The sequence below is a fragment of the Fistularia commersonii genome, chromosome 6, assembly GCF_037954325.1.
Source record: "Fistularia commersonii isolate RoL2024-O1a breed Wild chromosome 6, RoL_Fcom_v1.0, whole genome shotgun sequence".
In the NCBI taxonomy this organism is placed as follows: domain Eukaryota; kingdom Metazoa; phylum Chordata; class Actinopteri; order Syngnathiformes; family Fistulariidae; genus Fistularia; species Fistularia commersonii.
In genome coordinates this window covers 15,420,214-15,437,823 of record NC_141289.1, presented here as the reverse complement: position 1 = coordinate 15,437,823, position 17,610 = coordinate 15,420,214, and the positions used below count along the sequence as shown (strand labels likewise).

Here is a 17,610-nt window from a genome sequence, read left to right as displayed (position 1 = left end):
ATTTCCCATGAATAGCAAAAAGTTCAAAACTTTTAACATTTATAATATGGGATAACATTAAAAACACCTATCACAGTGTTATGTTGAAATAAATTATTCACAGTGACAATATAGTATGCCATTTTTGTTGAATAATATTTAGTACTATTATTATTTGTGATCCGCAGTTGGACTAAAGACTCAAGGATCACGTGACGAGGTTCATATTTTCATTTTCTTTCTTTTTTGAAAACTCTGTCTTATCCTTCTAAATGGAAGAAGTGTTTTAAAGAGCTCCAGTGGTGGCTAAAGAAATGTGTTACGGACGGAAGGACAGACAAACAAAATATGGAATCACACTCGAGGCAGTCCTACTGTTTGTTGGGCTCTCAGGCACTTGACATGAATGCAGAAGCTGGTTCTTCATTTAGTCAACAAAGACCAATACAGAATGGTTTGATGCAAATAATTTATTCTTCTTGTAACAGTCAATATTATTACAGAAAGTAGAGCCAGAAAAGCAGATTGGATTCTAAAAACCCTCTTCTGGAGAGATGTCCTAAGACAATATATAGATCAAAACAAAGGCTTCATGACAAGCTCAGCAAGTGTGTGTTTGTTTGTTCGCACATTTTTATACCACTCACTGTTCAATGACAAACATAATTCACATGGAGGTAAGCAGGCTGATCCTCGCAATGCTCCGGTTTTCCAAATATTTCATCAGTTGCCGTAAGGATGCAATCATCCTTATGGTCACATCTGAGGGAAATAAAAAAAAACAAAACTTTGGAGTCAACTTTGGAGGGAAATGTCTTGAACTCTCACTTATCAAGTAACAATTTTGCAATTGTTATGTATGTATAGCATAGCACATACCGGGCTTTAACGATGGGGTGGGCAGAGTAACTTGAGCAGTAGGTGACCTTTGTCGGTGTGGCTGTGCAGATATTCTCATCAAAACGTCCGTATTTGGCCGTCAAAATTTTAATGTCTCCGTCATCTGGAGGAAAAACACACTATCTTTCAAAGACCCTTTTATGATTTTATGTTTCCCACCAACTTAGTAAAAATCGTGACTTTTATACAAAACCAAATAAATAGCCTTAAAGTCTTCTGTATGACATTATAATAATACACACAAAGACAGACGTACAGTATAATAGAAACAAATTTCAATGTAACATTCATTCCAAGAAAATCCATCATGTGGTGAAAAGAGCGATTGATGAAAAAAAAAATTCAATCAAATTAAATATCAGAGGCTCAACACAAAATTAAAACTGGTCGTCCTCTCTCAGCAAAAAGAGAACTAGTTTAGCCACCGTTACCTAAAAGTTAGTTTTCCCCTTTCTTGATTATTTGTTGATTTCTTAATGATAAATTCATAGATTGTATTTCAGGGTATCATTGTTACTTCTGTTATGATATTTTGGGCTGAATTATATGCATTTTCCATGATTCACTAAAACACTATACTTGTATTTACTTGAGAGAAGCTGTTGGCCAAAGCCAATCAAAGAAACAATAGATTCGATATCAGCTTTAATGTAACACAGGTCAACATCAGACATTACTTTTTGGAACAGCTAATCATTTTCAGACACGTCAGCCCTTACCACACTCGATCTCCTCACTTTTTCCATGGCATATAATTGCAGTTTGAAAATCTGTCAAGAAACATGGAACAAAAATTCATAATAGTTTGAAGAAATCGTATGCTTTTTTTTAAAGACACCGATAGCACATATTGATTCTCTTGATTAATTGCAAGCAAACCAGAGCTAATGAATGAATGAATGAATGAATGATGATATGCCACTCACGAGGATCATTCTTCAAACAGTTATAGGTGATCTGAATGAAGTTGTCTTCAGAATGATCGCAGACAAACATAGATTTTTCAGGCTTTGGCAGCAGGCAGCGCTCCAGGCCTTTGCAACTATAAAAAATGTAGAATAAAATTAACCAAACAAAACAAATCACAATTGTCTTAATCGATTTGCATTTTAATTTTTGATAGATATCTTTTTTTTTTTTTTTATTGCTCGTGTCATTTCTAACTTTTCCACTGAAGTGAATGAAATGAAAGATAGCTTACGGTAAACGATAAATTCAAATGACATAAAAGAAATGACACATTTGTACATTCTCACTTACAAGTCAGATATTATCTGTACAAATTAGCTCCTTCTTAAATATAGAAAATGTATGTGTTTTCATCAAAGGAACCAAAAATACTGTCTTACGTGAAACTAAACCACTGTGACAGGAATGGATGTATGCAGGGCTCGTCGGAGACCTGTGCAGGCTCATTTCTGGCTGAACAATCTGCAAATTTTTCAGCTCCGTAGTTTACTTTCAGCACGTTCACTGTATGTCCTTCAGCTGAAAATACACAAGAGAGAAGAGGCAATGATCTACAGCACATTCCTGTGAGATAACAAACCTGTTGATTTTTTTTTTTTTTTTTTGGGTGACGTTGGTACTTACGACATTTCAGTTCACTGTTGACAGAGGGACATGCCACATCATAGAGTTCTCCTGTCACGTAAATGAAAATAAATTACTGGTTACAAATAAGGTTTTGAGAGGAAAAAATTAAATGCTTAAACGATTAAACCAAATCAATTTGATATCTGAGCTAAAATAAAAGGAGAGCTATTTCATTTATACTGTCACCTGAAACTACTTATCACAGCTTACAAAGATAATTGTAGACCAGAGTGCATTATATTCAAAAATATGAAATGTCTATCAAAATATATATATATTTTAATATCAATGAATATCACACTGAGTCAGAAATTACCAATTTTGCTCTAAATACATAATTGGGCATGTAAAAGTAATATAAATATAATACTGTACTGTTATGATATATATAAAAAAAACTCCTCTTCCCAAAGCCCTAAATTTTGTCAGGGGTGTACTTAAAGCAATTAAAAACTAAATATCCGCACTAATCTTCATTCAATTTCTGTAACCATGATGAAACCAAGTCTGTTTCTGTAGTTTTGATTGTGATAAAAATCAAATTCAAATATCGACCACAAAGAATGAAGGAAAGAAGAAGAACTATTAAGCATATGTAATATAATTGTGATAGTATAAATACTCCAAGAAACATCTGATAAGAATTAGAGAAGGCATGAACAAGCAAAAGAGACACACAGCAAACATATAAGTTGTTACAAAAGGCTAACAATGATAATTCAGTGTTGCAAGCATACGGACATTATAAAGCATCAGACTTCCATAACTTAAAAGTTATAGCCAAATGAAGCTCAGTGCGTAAACTGGAGTAAATAAATCCGAAAAAAAATTCGAAGTAGTACTTAATGAAAACCAATCACTGAAAACAGATTACCTGGGCTGTCCAAGGCGAATGCTGCAGCCACGACTTTGGAACACAGAGTATTTGAAAATGTCATTAAGTTTATTCACGATATTGAAAAGCAATATGAATTAAATCCAGCAGTACAGGCGAGATACTCACAGGCAATGACTGAGAGTCTTGTGAGAAGCATCTTGTCTACTGAAACAAGTGATGGCAGATGGCCTTTTATACAGTTATCTGTTATTTTAACATTTGAATGAACCCTGACTGATGCCCACATTTTTACCAAGGCCAATATTTGTATTAAAAAAAAGGAATACAAATGATCATTTGCAAGAATCATTTGCAATGGCTGTCAATTATTGCTGGCAGTCATGTTGGTTTTCATAGCTTGAGGAAGCTGAAAACTTGGATTTCTTTCTTCCAAAGTTAAAACCCACCAGTCTTTTATTCCATAACCTGAGCACATTGAGAACGGAGCGAAAAATTTACATCCAAGAAATCGGTAACAGGGTTTATATATTTCATAGCAGATGCACTCTTTTGTTTGGAGCAGTTTTCATATCAAGGCACGCAGATATCCATTTAGCAATTAAATATTTGTCTTTTTTTAGTATTTAAATGTTTTAGAATGAAAATACTGGTTCCAAAACAAATTTGATCAGAGTATTTATTGAACACATCCAAATCCAACATTAAAGAATAATGATATTGTGAGAAAAACATTTGAGTGCAGTCATTATTAAGGGGAGCAATGTTGGAATATTCCAATGTGCAGCCAAAAAACTGTTATCAAACCAGATATGGTACAAAGATCTTGCATTAATTAAGTTTAAATTGATATGAAGGCACTAAAAGAAGTAGAATAATAGATGGATGGACCAAACCGTTTCTGCTATTTTCAACAAGCGGAGGATGACACTTTTGAGGATAACACTTACTCTTGACCATAAAATTAATGTTCTAATCAACAACATGTAGGAAAAAAAACAACATAACCCTGTCATTACACTTTGAATCATCAATGATTTGGTTTCAAGTTGCATAAGATTTGAAGTAATCCAATATTAAACAAAGTATCACACAGCCCAGATTATTTATCAATTGTAAGGTCATTAATCCCAGTCTTTTGAAATATTTTCAAGCATTAGTAGTGGCTTTTGATGAAATTCTATCATTTTAAGACAATTGGGTTAAATGTTTTATGACACTGCTCTCTCAGAGGTGATAGGTTTGTAACTATTATGGCTGGACTTTATGAAAATGGCACAGATTTTACGGGGCGAAACACAAAGTTTCAACATAAAGTTTCACCTAAGTTTCAAGTATCTTAAGTCATATGAGTATTTCACTATACTGTAAAAAATCTAGCACTGAGCTCTTGTACCAGATGCAAAGAAATATATTTCATTGCATGATAAAAAAACCCAAATACTTGAAACCCACAGCACCTGGCTTTTCATGGTCACATCCTTGTTATTTGTATTTCAATGTGGTACGAAACATAAGAACCCTGAGTGGATAAAAAAATTGTACAGTCCTTTTCATTGTAGATGACAAACCAAATGAAGAAGATGGTAGTAAGAACAGCAGGTAAGCCAGGATGGGGTTTATTTACTTCATTGCAGTTTGCTCCTTTACCACAAGATGCCACAAATTCCCACTAACTGCACTGATAGTCCTTTAATACACTCTTTAACACCCACCTGCAAGTATAATTTTTCTTGTCAGAGTTGATATTATATTCCAAAATTGCAATTCACTGTAAATATTTTCAAGTCAAATTTTATAGGGCAAAATAGCTCTAAGGCTCTGACAGAAGAGAACATTTTAAAAGTATATTTTGTGTTGCAGTTTTCCATAAGTGCAGGTTGGCTGTTTTAAAGGAAAAAGTGTATTTTGAAATTGTGACTGATTCATATAAAGATATAAGTTACAGAACAGATAAGTGTATTAATACGTCATGAGGCAGTTTTTCCGAGCAGCAGGAGCCTCGACTCAAGAATACAATTAAATACAAGACTGAAACAACTCTTAATATGATAATAGGGCTGCTGTTGGAATTTTGTAACCAAAATGTGGTTAAAAACGTTTTAAAGATAAAAATATGCATGTTTTACATTGGAGTAAAAATACTTAGGTTGTCATTTGGGATTTTTTCACTTGATAGTTGATATGTCATGAAAACTATTCAATGTTTTCAGAACTAAATTCTAATACCTGAAAATTGCTCTGCAAGCTGGCGGAGGTGGAAGCCATTCAAATTATTTACTTGCTAAAACTCTTAAATATGGATGAAAATGAAATATGGGAATTTGATCTTTTGACAAATTTAATGCATTTTCCATGTTTCACTAAAATGTTTTATATTCTTTTACCACCACTGCAATACACTTTTGTGTTGGGTTCTTTCTCTACATCGCTAATACCATCAATATGAGTAATATTTTTTTTTAAGTGAAATTATTATGATGGCAATAATGATATAATGATAAGACTCAGCAGCGGAAGAAGAAGAGGAATTGACAATTTGATGTGTAAGATTAATGTAAGAATGCGAGTTTTCGGGATACACACAGCAGAATGACAGTTACGCGCCGATATAGTGTCACAGAACCAGTTGACACGATTTCAGTCTTCTATTTTTCATGATTACCTGATACAAAAGTGTTTCTTTTATTGTTTTGATTTGTTAGAAAAATACATTTAAATATAGCCGCCTCTCTCTTGAAATATATTGAGTAGCTGTGATGACTTAAATGTCACACCATAAAAATAACAAGGCAGGTGCAAATACGAGTCGTAGAAAAAAACATCTGATTTCTACTATGACACGGTGTTAAATGGAATACTCTTCTTCATTATGTTGTTGCAATGAATTGTTTTATTGCAGTGTATTGTCACATCTCTGTCATACATACTGTGAATCTCTCAGACGCGCGTGTATTCTTAGATTCACTTTTTATAGCGACTCCAACTGTCACATGGGTAATGTCTCTTGACACACACACACACACACACACACACACACACACACACACAAGCAAGTTCTATAGATAATGTTATCATGCAAAATGTGTGTGTGTGTGTGTGTTGGACATGGAGGGCCAAAGAATTTAACCTTTCTGTGGTGCTGCAGCTGTCACTCCAAACCAGAGGGAGTGAGGGTTGAAGCAGAGCGATGGGAAGAGACAGGACAGTAGACAGATAACATGAGCTAATTCAAATACTCAGAAGCGTCAAACGGTTTAACCTACATATTTTCTTTAAATGACTGGAAAGCCAACTTAAAAAACAGGGTAGAACTGGAGGCCTGTGTGGCGTGACATTTAGGGAGCACCCCCCACCCCTCCACCCCACTTGTTCTCCCTCTATCTCTGGTTTCTACTCCAGGGTCAGAGCTGTTGAAAGGGACCATGGCTGTGGCTGCTAATGCTACATGATCTGGGCAGACTTACACCTATAGCCGGGCTCACGAAAGGACACATACAGACACAGGCTTCGACAAATGATTTGAGATGAAATATTTTACTCCATGGATCTTGTTACCTTAAGTCGGATTTTGAAGGAATGTCAAAAGGGAATCATTTTGGCTCTAATAGCAGGAGTGAGGTAAGTTTTCTATTTTAGGCATCACTATGATCCAGTATTGAATATAATCACCGGCTGTGTAACAATTGCAAATACTTATGTATTGATATTTTGGAAGATCATTGATTAAATTTCGTGTACTGATATTTCAAATTGTTTCAAAAAGTGGTCTTAAATTCACAAATTTGCTGAACTGGTCACCCTGTGGACATACATACATACATACATATATATATTGCTAAGCAACATAAACGTTTCTGGGGTGTTTTACAGGAAACCTACTGTGTTAAAAGGTTTTAGAAAGAGCTAGTATAAGAAACCGGGTGTGTCAAATGCCCAAAGTGGAATCACAGAATGAAATTAGATGTGGTCAGTTTGCTGGGAATCAATTTTTAATCCCTCCGATTCAAACTCTTTCGAACATTGTAAGACCATTATGTCTACCCAAATAAGTTAGTGATAGTGAACAACAGTGTTAGTGTGAGTCAATGCAACAATTTTCAGGTGAATTTCAATAGATAAGGTATACTGCATCAACATGTTTTATTCATTCATGTATTTATTCATTTATTAAATCTCTTGTTTGTTTTTGCCTGAGGGCCCCGGTATTATCGGGCCAGTGATTCCATAACCTACCACACATCACAAGCATGACAGTGTTTTCCATCTCTTTCTGGCAGGTAAAATGACTCTTGGTTTAGAAGTTATTCAAAAGTAATTCATGTGTTGATAACTGAGTGACAGACAGAGATGGAAAGATATTTGAGACGGTTGAAAAAAGTAAATTTTGAAGCTATGTGCCAATAATTCATAAGCCGAATGGTACTGGGAGTCTAGAGGATAGCCTTTGAAGAAATCATAATTCTCTAACACTTTCCTTCAAGGTTGAAGAACACTGATGTGAGCATTAACTTGCAGTTTATTTGATGTGTAAAATTGAAAAAAATAAAAAGTGGTTTTATGAACCTGAAAGTCAAAAGGACTTCATAAAACAAAGGAAGGGCTAGGATTCTTTTTTCTCATTCGTCTTCGTTTTCAAGAACATACATTATGATGTTTTCTATTTGTCAAAATAATAGATTTTTTTTCCTCCTCTTTTTCTTTATTCTTCATGTATAGACCATAGAGCTTCTGATGTAATTCTAACTGGTTTATTGTTGGATTCTTCCTCAGCTTACATGAATTGCATTTCATCCTTGGACACCAGACAGTTTCAAGATAAAATCCAATCCAATCCATTAAGAAGTTTGTCAAGAAATCACAATGGCAGAAGACGCAGCATCCAGTCCCAGTCTTAATATCCCATCCAAGAGGGCCAAAGTCACCAAGGACCAGGTCGTTCCCGACGGTGACTCTTCAGCGCAGGAATGTATGGAGCCTGTTTTTATCCGTAAACTGCGGAAGGCGGCAGTAGGAACCGGCTGTGATATTCGCTTGAGGGTGACAGTAGCAGGATTTCCAAAACCTTTGCTGACCTGGTATCACAATGAGAAGCTCCTTCCTCCATCTGAGTCCCAGGACTCCGGCGGGCTGTGGATACGGGACTGCCATACGACTGATGCTGGCCTGTATACCTGTGTGGCTACCAATAAGCTGGGAGAGGCAAGATGCAGCGCAGTTTTGGCCATCATGGACCTTGGAGAGGGTAATTTCTTTCAACTTTCTAACACCTTATTGATCAGTCAATAAAAAAAAAAAAAAGCAGTAAACTGGTAGTGGCAGTTGTATTCATAATATCACCTAACCTATTGAGACAGATAATTGACAAGCGCTTTTCTTGAAAATGGGTGTTGAAGCCAGTGTCTTTGTCCTCTGTCTCAAAACTGTATTCATAGCATTATCTCCTGGATCTTAATTGATATAAATTGACAGGACTTACCAAGGATGTATTTTTTAAGCTCTACAGCAGACCCAGCAGACCCCCTCCCTTTGACCCCACCAACCTTTGGTAGGGCGTTTATTGTAGCTATTGAACTCAATACATTGAAATAAATAGTTCATAAGAGCAAGAACTATCATTTAAATTCTGCTTGAAATAGTCATTGAGTCTGGAAACTAGGGGAAAAAATGAATTTTCAGATCACATAAATGAAAAAAAAAATCTAAATATAAAGGAAATTCTTTACCTGACTTTGAAAGTTATGTGATACTTGTTTCTATTTGAACAATTTTAAAAGTTAGAGTTTTAAAGCAGGTTTAAGAAAAAAACAACCCAATAATTTTTTAAACATCATTGCCACTTCGTATCACTAAATACTGATCGGTGATACATGATGCACTGTGCTTGCAGTATGTCAGCAATACATTTTTCAAATGGTTGATTCTAATACAACTGACCAAACAAAACAATGAAGCCTAACTGAAGCTATAATAGATAGATCTGTGTATCAATACTGCTGTAGCTCTGCAACATCGCAGGATAATTTGGTGCAAAAGTTTGCTCAGAGTTGCCTTTCTGTCTGCATAAACCAACACAGCCAAGCATGAAAGACAAATAATCTCCTTGAAAAGCTTTAGTACTTGCAGTGCCTTCCCTTGCATCCGTCTCATCCTTTATACTGTTGACATATCATTTGCATGTAAATATTGAGAAAATAACTCGTCAGGGCAGGATGTAGTACGAACTGAATAAAAAGTTGGAGATTGGAATAATAGTGTATCTGCAGCATGTAGCTTCCACAAGATGGAAAATTTGGCTGTTTACTATTAGTTTAACCTATCCTATTAACTTTTAAAGGATAGACAGTAACACTTAAGTATCTTGCTCTAGGACAAGACAGTGTCAGATTTATGTCATAAAGGTTTATAACAGTAATATATTAAAGGACATATTTTACCCGGGGGCTTGTGTACCGAGTGACTAGACAAGAATTGAAAGATGATAACCAGTGTACTGTCATTATTTTAGAAAATTATATTCCCCTTCCTCCATACTACTACTGCTCGATATAGATCTGGTTCAACCATAGTTTTTAAGGCTGATGCTGATATTTGGAGCTAAGAGGAATCCTGCAATGGGCAAGTTGAGTATTATTGGAACCAACAAACCAAAGGAACCAGTCAGATGGCAGATGACAGTTAATTGAAAATCATTCTAGCATGAGTCATAATGATATTATATATAAAAAAAAACTGAAAAAAAATATTCATATACATATATATATAGACTTAATTATAGATATAGTTATATATATATGTGTGTGTGTGTGTGTGTGTGTTTCCGTGTGTATATATACATATATATATATATATATATCTATATGAATGAATGAATGGACGTATAAAGGAAATACAACAAAGAGATCAGATAACTGACATATAAAACATCACTCTGCAAATGTTTCATAAATGATTTACCAGTGAAGAGGAGATATTGAACAGTAATAGCTGTTTTTTTTTATTTTATTTTTTTAATTCTGGTCAAGTTTAAGGTCAGTGGATAAGTGACATCATAATTAAATCCCAGCAAGTATCGTTACGATGTCTCGTAGTTTATTGAAGTTGTTGAAAATGTTATGGGTTCTTTGCATAACTGCTTTTCATTGAAGTATAAAGAGAGAGAGCCAAGTTTAACTACCTCCTGTCACAATACTTCAACTTGTCTCTTTAATTTACTGAAGACCACATCACCTCATTGATTTCCATCCAATCCACATTGGAAGATTTTGGTCAGTATGTATAATTTATAATTGAAGAACTTGGTATTGTGAAGTCAGTACTGTAAAGGTTTTGTAACGCCTTGAAAATGACAGAAGATCTATAAAGACAAAGAAAAAAAGTATATATGGTTCTCCTAAATGATGCAGCAAGTATATTTTTCTTGTTTGAGGTATTTATCTTACGATTGACTTTTCACACCGAATTTTCGGTTCGTAAAGTGTCTTTTTGCAAGACAAAGCAGCAAAACTGAACCAGAGTAAGGCGTTTACAGCGAAACCTCACAGTCCATTATCTTCTAGTTTTCTTACTGTCAAGGGCAATTAATTCGAAATCCGGTTTGTGATTTGAAAAACCTTTCAAGGATAAAACCACAGTGATGCGTGCAATATCACAAGAACATCAACATTACATTTGACTGAGCTAGAATACGGTCGGGCTGTTTGGCTTTTGTTGGTGGGCTTGTTGCCATGATCTGAGGTGAAAGCTGCCAGTGTCGCTCACTTGTCAGCAGCTCTCAGCCTACTGATGCACACAGTCCAGCTGGCACGTCACTCAGCCCTGTCCTGTTTTACTCTTCTCCTTCTCATCTACTCACCTCAATCCAACATAAATATCAGTGTCTTCTACTCCAGGCTGCATCTCTTATTTCTGTTTTCCATCTTCATCCCCTTTTTTTTCTTTTCATGTGTCTCTGACTGTTCTTGTCTCATGTTTTCCACTTTTCAAATTATTTTCTTTTTATGTTGTGTTAATTACTTTTTTTTTTCATTTTCAGCCCCTTCTTATGTCAATTTCAGTATTCAGACTTAAAGACATGGCGTGTCAGATTTATAAGCATCAGTAAAACCAACACTGAGAATTGAAATATTACACAAGAACTTAACTAACAGATGTATTCATTAATACATTTATTCTTATTGACAAATTAATTGTCAGTTCCTGCAATGCAAATTGCAATTTAACCCTGCAGTTTGGATGACTCAATTTAATATTTCAGACTTGAAAATGTATCTGTATTTGTCCTTGAAGACTTTAAAATAGGTCTGTCCATGTGTGTTTCTTTACCTTCATGTCTAAAGATATTTTCAGAGGTTTAACCCTGAGGTGACTGGGAACAATGCAAAAATTGCAGTTCCCACTTTCAACACCTGGGAGTCGTGGACTCTGATATCCAAAGTAACATTTTCCTGGTCAAACATGAGTTTGTGGTAACACAGACCTATAAATGGACATTTGCAACACCGGCAGATGTGGATTATAGAAACCTCAGTTGGCTACTAGGTGATGTTCTGAACACCAAATGTGAAAGCCAAATATGCAAAAATGTTAATAATCATATCGCAATCAGAGCAACAGCAACTTTATATGTAATGCCGACCGTGGTATCACTAATTAATGCCCGATTTGAAGAATTTGAGGAGATTCCCCAATATGAACGTTTCCCACCATCAGATGTAACATAACCATCCTGAATTATTGTTTCAAAAAAATTCCCCAACTTTCCAATATAACGCTTGGAAATTATATATTAGCAACATTTTTTTGCGTTATGTTGCTAAGAGAGGTCTACCAATCAAATGAATAATTCAGTGAAAAAGGCTAAAATTATTTCTCTCGCCTCATTTTGCCCAATGAACAATATATGTTCCAGACTTCCTCGTCTTGCCCCCCCTCACAGTATCCTTCACATCCTTTCTCTCCTTATGCTTATTTATGGCATGGTATGCACCGTGCCGGCCAGGGGGCTTTTGCTCCAGTGATGTGTGGATGCCGCTGGCTCCCTTCTCAAATTGCACCAGCAGACATCACAGATAATTATAGCAATGCCATGGTCAAGATGCAGTGCTGTCACATTCAATCACAGTCAGCGTGATGAAAGAGAGTCAGAGAGGGTACGCTGTGGCTGGAGGATAGGGGATGTGTATTTGTGTGGGTGGCTGAGTGTGTTTCTGTGCACGTGTGTGTGGTTAGCTTTAATGGCTGGACCGTCTGCTATTGAGCATTGGTCAGTGAGTCAGACGGTCAGGTCTGTCACTTTAAAATATCATCCTGTATGATCAGACCAACCACAGCAATGCTGTGTCACAAGTCTGGCCTATGTTAGTGACGTCATCTGGCAAATAGATTTTTATTAACATTACTTCAGGCATCCGAGGGCTGGGTGCAAAGTTTAATGGATGCTCTTACAAAGATAGGCCACCTGTGGTATTTTATGATATTTAATTGTCGTCTAGTGACACCGAATCATGAACTCTTCAAGACAGAGGTGACACCAAGTCATAGATTAACATTTGATCATCCTGTTTTTTTTTTCGTTTTTATAGCAGTGGATCCCAAAAATGGAAAAAAAACCTGCATTGTGTGTTTGAAGATCGAGGACTGAAGCACAAAAGATTATTTTTCAAAAAAAACATTTATCTCTCTCAACAGATGTTATTGGATTTTTTCAAAGGTCAAATTTAATAAAAAAAAAAAAAAAGCTGAATAAAGAAAATGAAAACGTATAAATTAGAAATCTGTGACACATGATCTTCAAGGGTATTGAATATATCCAGGAATAGCTCTAGAGGATAAAATACAAAATATAAAATATGATAATTAGAATGATAATCAAAATTATAATCAGCCATAAAATCTTAATTTTTCAAGTTGAAAAAATCCACACAATGATAATATGTAAAACTGTAATATTATCATTTATGTTGACATAAACTGTTGATGCAATTGTAGGTTTATTTAAGAATGGCACAATATTCACTCATTCATCCTGACGAGTTACATTTTAATACTAATTAGTATCCTTTGACTGTTGTAAAAGTTTATTGGAATTTCATACATGATGTGTGGCAGATCCCTTAGTTATTCAGATGTGATTTTAAGGTTCACATACACACGCATACTTATTAATATCAGTATGGCTACAATGATAATTATTAATGTCGATAAGATTAATGAAAATCATTTTGCTGGAGAGAACTGTGACTCATCAGTTAGTTCACAAATTGTATATTATTTTTGGAGACGCTGGCAATTTAGATACAATTGTTTGTCATAAATGGAGCTTGGACTTCCACTTCAAATCCCAGGAGATCTATTTCATGTTATATAAATTAGAGTGACAGGCCTGGTATACAGGACAAGCAAATGTAAAGCTTGTGAGATCATTACAGTGAAGAGCCATGATAATCACCCTCATATTTAGATCATAGTGAATGCCACACTTCAGAAGCATAGATGCCATTTCAATACCAATATCTGTTTACGCTCATTTCTTCTATAACACATTTTGAACTTTATGTTGAAGTAATGTGAGGCGACGTTCCATTTTTAACTCCATTCTTAAGGTTTTTTTGCTATCTGAATCAGATAAATGGTCTCCCACCCTGCAACTGCCCTATTTTCCGACAACGTCAAGACAGATACAGAACATCTCAAGTCTTACTGCATGTCTGCCTTGGTCTGAAGTTTTAAAACTTTCGCGAGTCAAAGCAGAGCGTCTCACAGAGGACAGCAAAGGTCGTCGGGTGTTTAATCTCCTGGGCGGCAGGCTAGCAGAAAGGGGGTGCACAGGGAAAGTACTGTACAACTGGAGGGGTTATACTATGCCGAACTCGAAATAGACAGCTGAAGTTGACAGTCAGAGTAGGGGAGGACAGAGAGAGGACAAGAAAAAGTGATATGGGCTGAAATAGATAAAGTTTTAAGATCCACTGATAATTCATCAATGACGCAGCCCTCACTTGAGAAGCATTTTTTTAAGATATTTTCACATGTAACAAATGTCTGAACCATATTTAATAGATATCTTATTGATTTGACTCCCTGTGAAAGATGAGGAGATTCTTGTCTTAGCTGAGAGGATCATCTTTTGTAAAGCAAGAGCTGTCCTATCGGATTTAAAGGATAATACAGAGGAGGATAGGAATGATGTGGCGGAAGGAACTACTCGATGCACGGAGGACTTTGAGGAGTGTTAGTGGTGGCGTGAGTGGGCAGAGGAGTCAGAAGCAAAGAGGTAAGTGGGCGCTTTATGTTCAGTATGCTATCAAAAAATGGTTTGTTAGGGATCCTTTAGCAGACTGAAGGATTTTATTCTTGCAGGGAGTTATAAATTGCACACTCAAGGGGAAGCTGTGGTGAAAATGTAAACAAACTAATCCAGTTGAGGAAGGTGTCATTGCAGCTCAATGGCACTTCTCTTTGTTCTCCATTCTTTTCTTTAAAACTGTGAAAAAATGCATGGTAAATCCTTAATTAATATATATATATATATATATATATATATATATATATATATATATATATATATATATATATAGTGCATAAATGTCATGTCATACGCTGGTCCAGATTCTTCCCTGACAAGTTGACATGCATCTATTGACATCTTATGTGTGAATTTGGTTACTGATATATTGAGAAACAGATGGGGAGTTATACTGCATTACACCGTATTTGATAGTTATCGATAGCAGGTTCAGATTTCGAAAGAGATGTGTAATATTTTCAAGTAAGTTGCTGTGTGTTGTTTTCTTCGGCCATTGTTCGCGTAGCTTTTATGTCCTCGTAATATTTTTTTACATTTCCACACCCTTATTTCATTGGTACATTATGCAGTTAGTTGAAATTCATTTCCCTTTCAATATTCCTCAGCAAAGCAACATTTTCTTCCATCAATGCAACAATTAGCACAAATTTACATAACCCTGTCAATTGAAGTTCTCAAAAGTTATATCTTGACAATAACTTCATAAAACCTATGATCTGAGAGAACATGTGCAATGCTAATAAAAGATCTGCTAGAGAGATAGACCGAAGTTGAAAACTAAAAAATAACAACAAGGTGATAAATTCCAAACTGAAATAGATACATGTAATTATTGGGTGACAACAGACAAACATGCAAACCAAAAAAAAACAAAAAACATCTTGTATCTTTATTTAAGTTCATTTTGAAATAGCTTTAGTTTAATGACTGCATTTGATGTCTTTTTTTTTCCCAGAAAGGTCTTTCATTTCAGACCAACCTCTTGGTGACCCAGTTGTCGGGTCCTGATGAGCATCCTGGAGCAGAAACAGTTGCTTTACGATTTCACATTCTCTAAATATTACTCATAAGTGGCTTAAGGACACAGTACAGTTAATTACATGTCTTTTCTGGCAACCAAGCTGAGGAAGTATGGGCAGCGCAGTGTCCCCGGGTGCCTGATCTGAGAAAGAGGGGGTTTGTTTTCCGTTCTGTTGCTCGGTCATTGACAGGAACCCTCAGGGATTCAGTCTGGATTAGGTGGTCGGATCAGGTTGCAGTGTGACTGTCAACATTGGCCAGTGTCACGTAGGAGCCCAAAACCGTCTCACCAGATGAAATCACATACCATTTATTTTTCAGGGTGTCCAGCTTTGGGTAATATATTCCTTTCTGCTTTGCACCTTTACTTGATTTTATAAAAGCATTCTTACTGGCTGATCAAGCACTGAAACAGTGGAGTGGAGAGAGGAAATTTTTATTTTATTGGTTCTACTTAATTTATTTTTTCTATTCTATCCTTTTTTCCCCTTCTTGTAAAATCCTGCTCTCCCTGCTTGTAAAATGTTTGATTTAGAAACAAGTTGCTGCAAACAACCTGCAGGAAGATGCTTTTCAGCTCTTTAATGTACAAAATAACTCTTTTGTGGGTTATAAGATACAATGTATCAGGACATTTAAATTACCATGCATTTTCCTGGCAGATGTAATGACGGTAAACAGTAAATGTTTGATTTTTTGAAAACAGATGTAACCATTGAGCTGCAAGGTTATGGAAAGAGTCACAAACATTTCTGGTGTAACTGATTATTCAATAATCTGTGGCCCTTTGTTCTTTGCAGTCACTACTGTTTTGCTATTTTCACATTACCTTTAACCTTTCTCAGTGCAGAGAAACAAATCAAATTACTAAAATGCAAGGGACGCATACATTTTCAAAATGCATTTACGTCTTATTCTCAGCATGAATGTTATTTGAAAATGACATTTTGAAATCTTATAAATTCTTATTTAAAATAAGATAGGTATGGAGGTTAAAGAACATTTAATAGATTACGAGCGTAAATGTAAAAAATTATTAGAATAAATTCCTGAAACTTTAAGATGATATTCAGTATTTTTACACAAATACAAAAATTACCTGTGAAGGGGAAAATATATAGAATATAAGGCAGAATTTTTTATTGTTTTCACTATACCAGACAGATGGGGTTTAGTGCTGAAATTGTGCTCATACATTGGTTACTTTGTTGCAAAGAAGCTTTACAATTTCAAAGCTTTTACAAAATCTAACTTCATTAGAAAGTTGACCTGCATCAAGTACGCTTATGCAGCAAATTCATTTGTTCATTAAACAACCTAAGTCTTGCTTGTAGAACTTTTCTGTTATGTTATCACTTTTTCATCATTATTACACTACTTTTGACTTGAGTTTTCTTGTCAATATGTCCTTATTGGATGAACTGCAGGGTGATGTGATCATTCTGGAGAGAGTTTCAGTTTTTGAAGTCTTTCTCCCGGTTACTCCGTCCAGGATTCCAAGAACAGAACCCAGCTTAACAACATGATCTGGTTGGTCTGGCTCAGGCTGCATCGGAAAAACAGAAACAGTACAATCAAGTTGTGATGTAACAGTAACTGAGTCTGTTTTACAACAGGGACCATGACAGACGTACTGCTGATAAAGCTGTATGTCTGGACCGCATCCATCACGGCTGCTCCACAGAAAGCTGCGTCTGTCACAAAATTAATGGGTTTCCGTGAAGTCTGCCCGCTGTCCTCTTGTTTTTAAGCTAATTAGATTATAGCATGCTTTAAATTTTAACTTATTTTCACAAGCATTCATTGCCTTAGATACATGTTATTGTGTGCTGTTTACTGCCGGTGTTCTATGATGTCCTGCTCAGTTCAGGGTGTAGCTGTTATGGCTTTTTGGACTATTGGGGGGAAAAAAAAAACGGAATGACAGATTTCCAAGCAGCACGAAACAGAAGCTTTACCATAATTTTTGCCT

General features: G+C 35.6%; 2 protein-coding genes across 2 annotated transcripts in view; one reads left to right on the top strand and one right to left on the bottom strand.

Moving 5' to 3' along the window:
- Positions 1 to 629: 629 nt before the first annotated feature.
- LOC147233500 (L-rhamnose-binding lectin CSL3-like) lies at positions 630 to 3,509 on the bottom strand. The gene is made up of 8 exons (XM_086147412.1): positions 3,479 to 3,509; positions 3,350 to 3,382; positions 2,473 to 2,523; positions 2,229 to 2,367; positions 1,806 to 1,921; positions 1,599 to 1,649; positions 859 to 982; positions 630 to 741 (listed from the first exon to the last, which is right to left on the bottom strand). Exons 1-8 carry the CDS (start codon positions 3,507 to 3,509, stop codon positions 630 to 632), a joined length of 657 nt encoding a protein of 218 aa, XP_086003538.1.
- Positions 3,510 to 14,568: 11,059 nt separating this feature from the next.
- Positions 14,569 to 17,610, top strand: part of spega (striated muscle enriched protein kinase a) — a 46,385-nt gene continuing 43,343 nt past the window's right edge. Inside the window, exon 1 of the mRNA XM_086148360.1 lies at positions 14,569 to 14,585. The gene's annotated coding sequence lies outside the window, so the exon portion shown is untranslated. The remainder of the gene's footprint in view (positions 14,586 to 17,610) is intronic.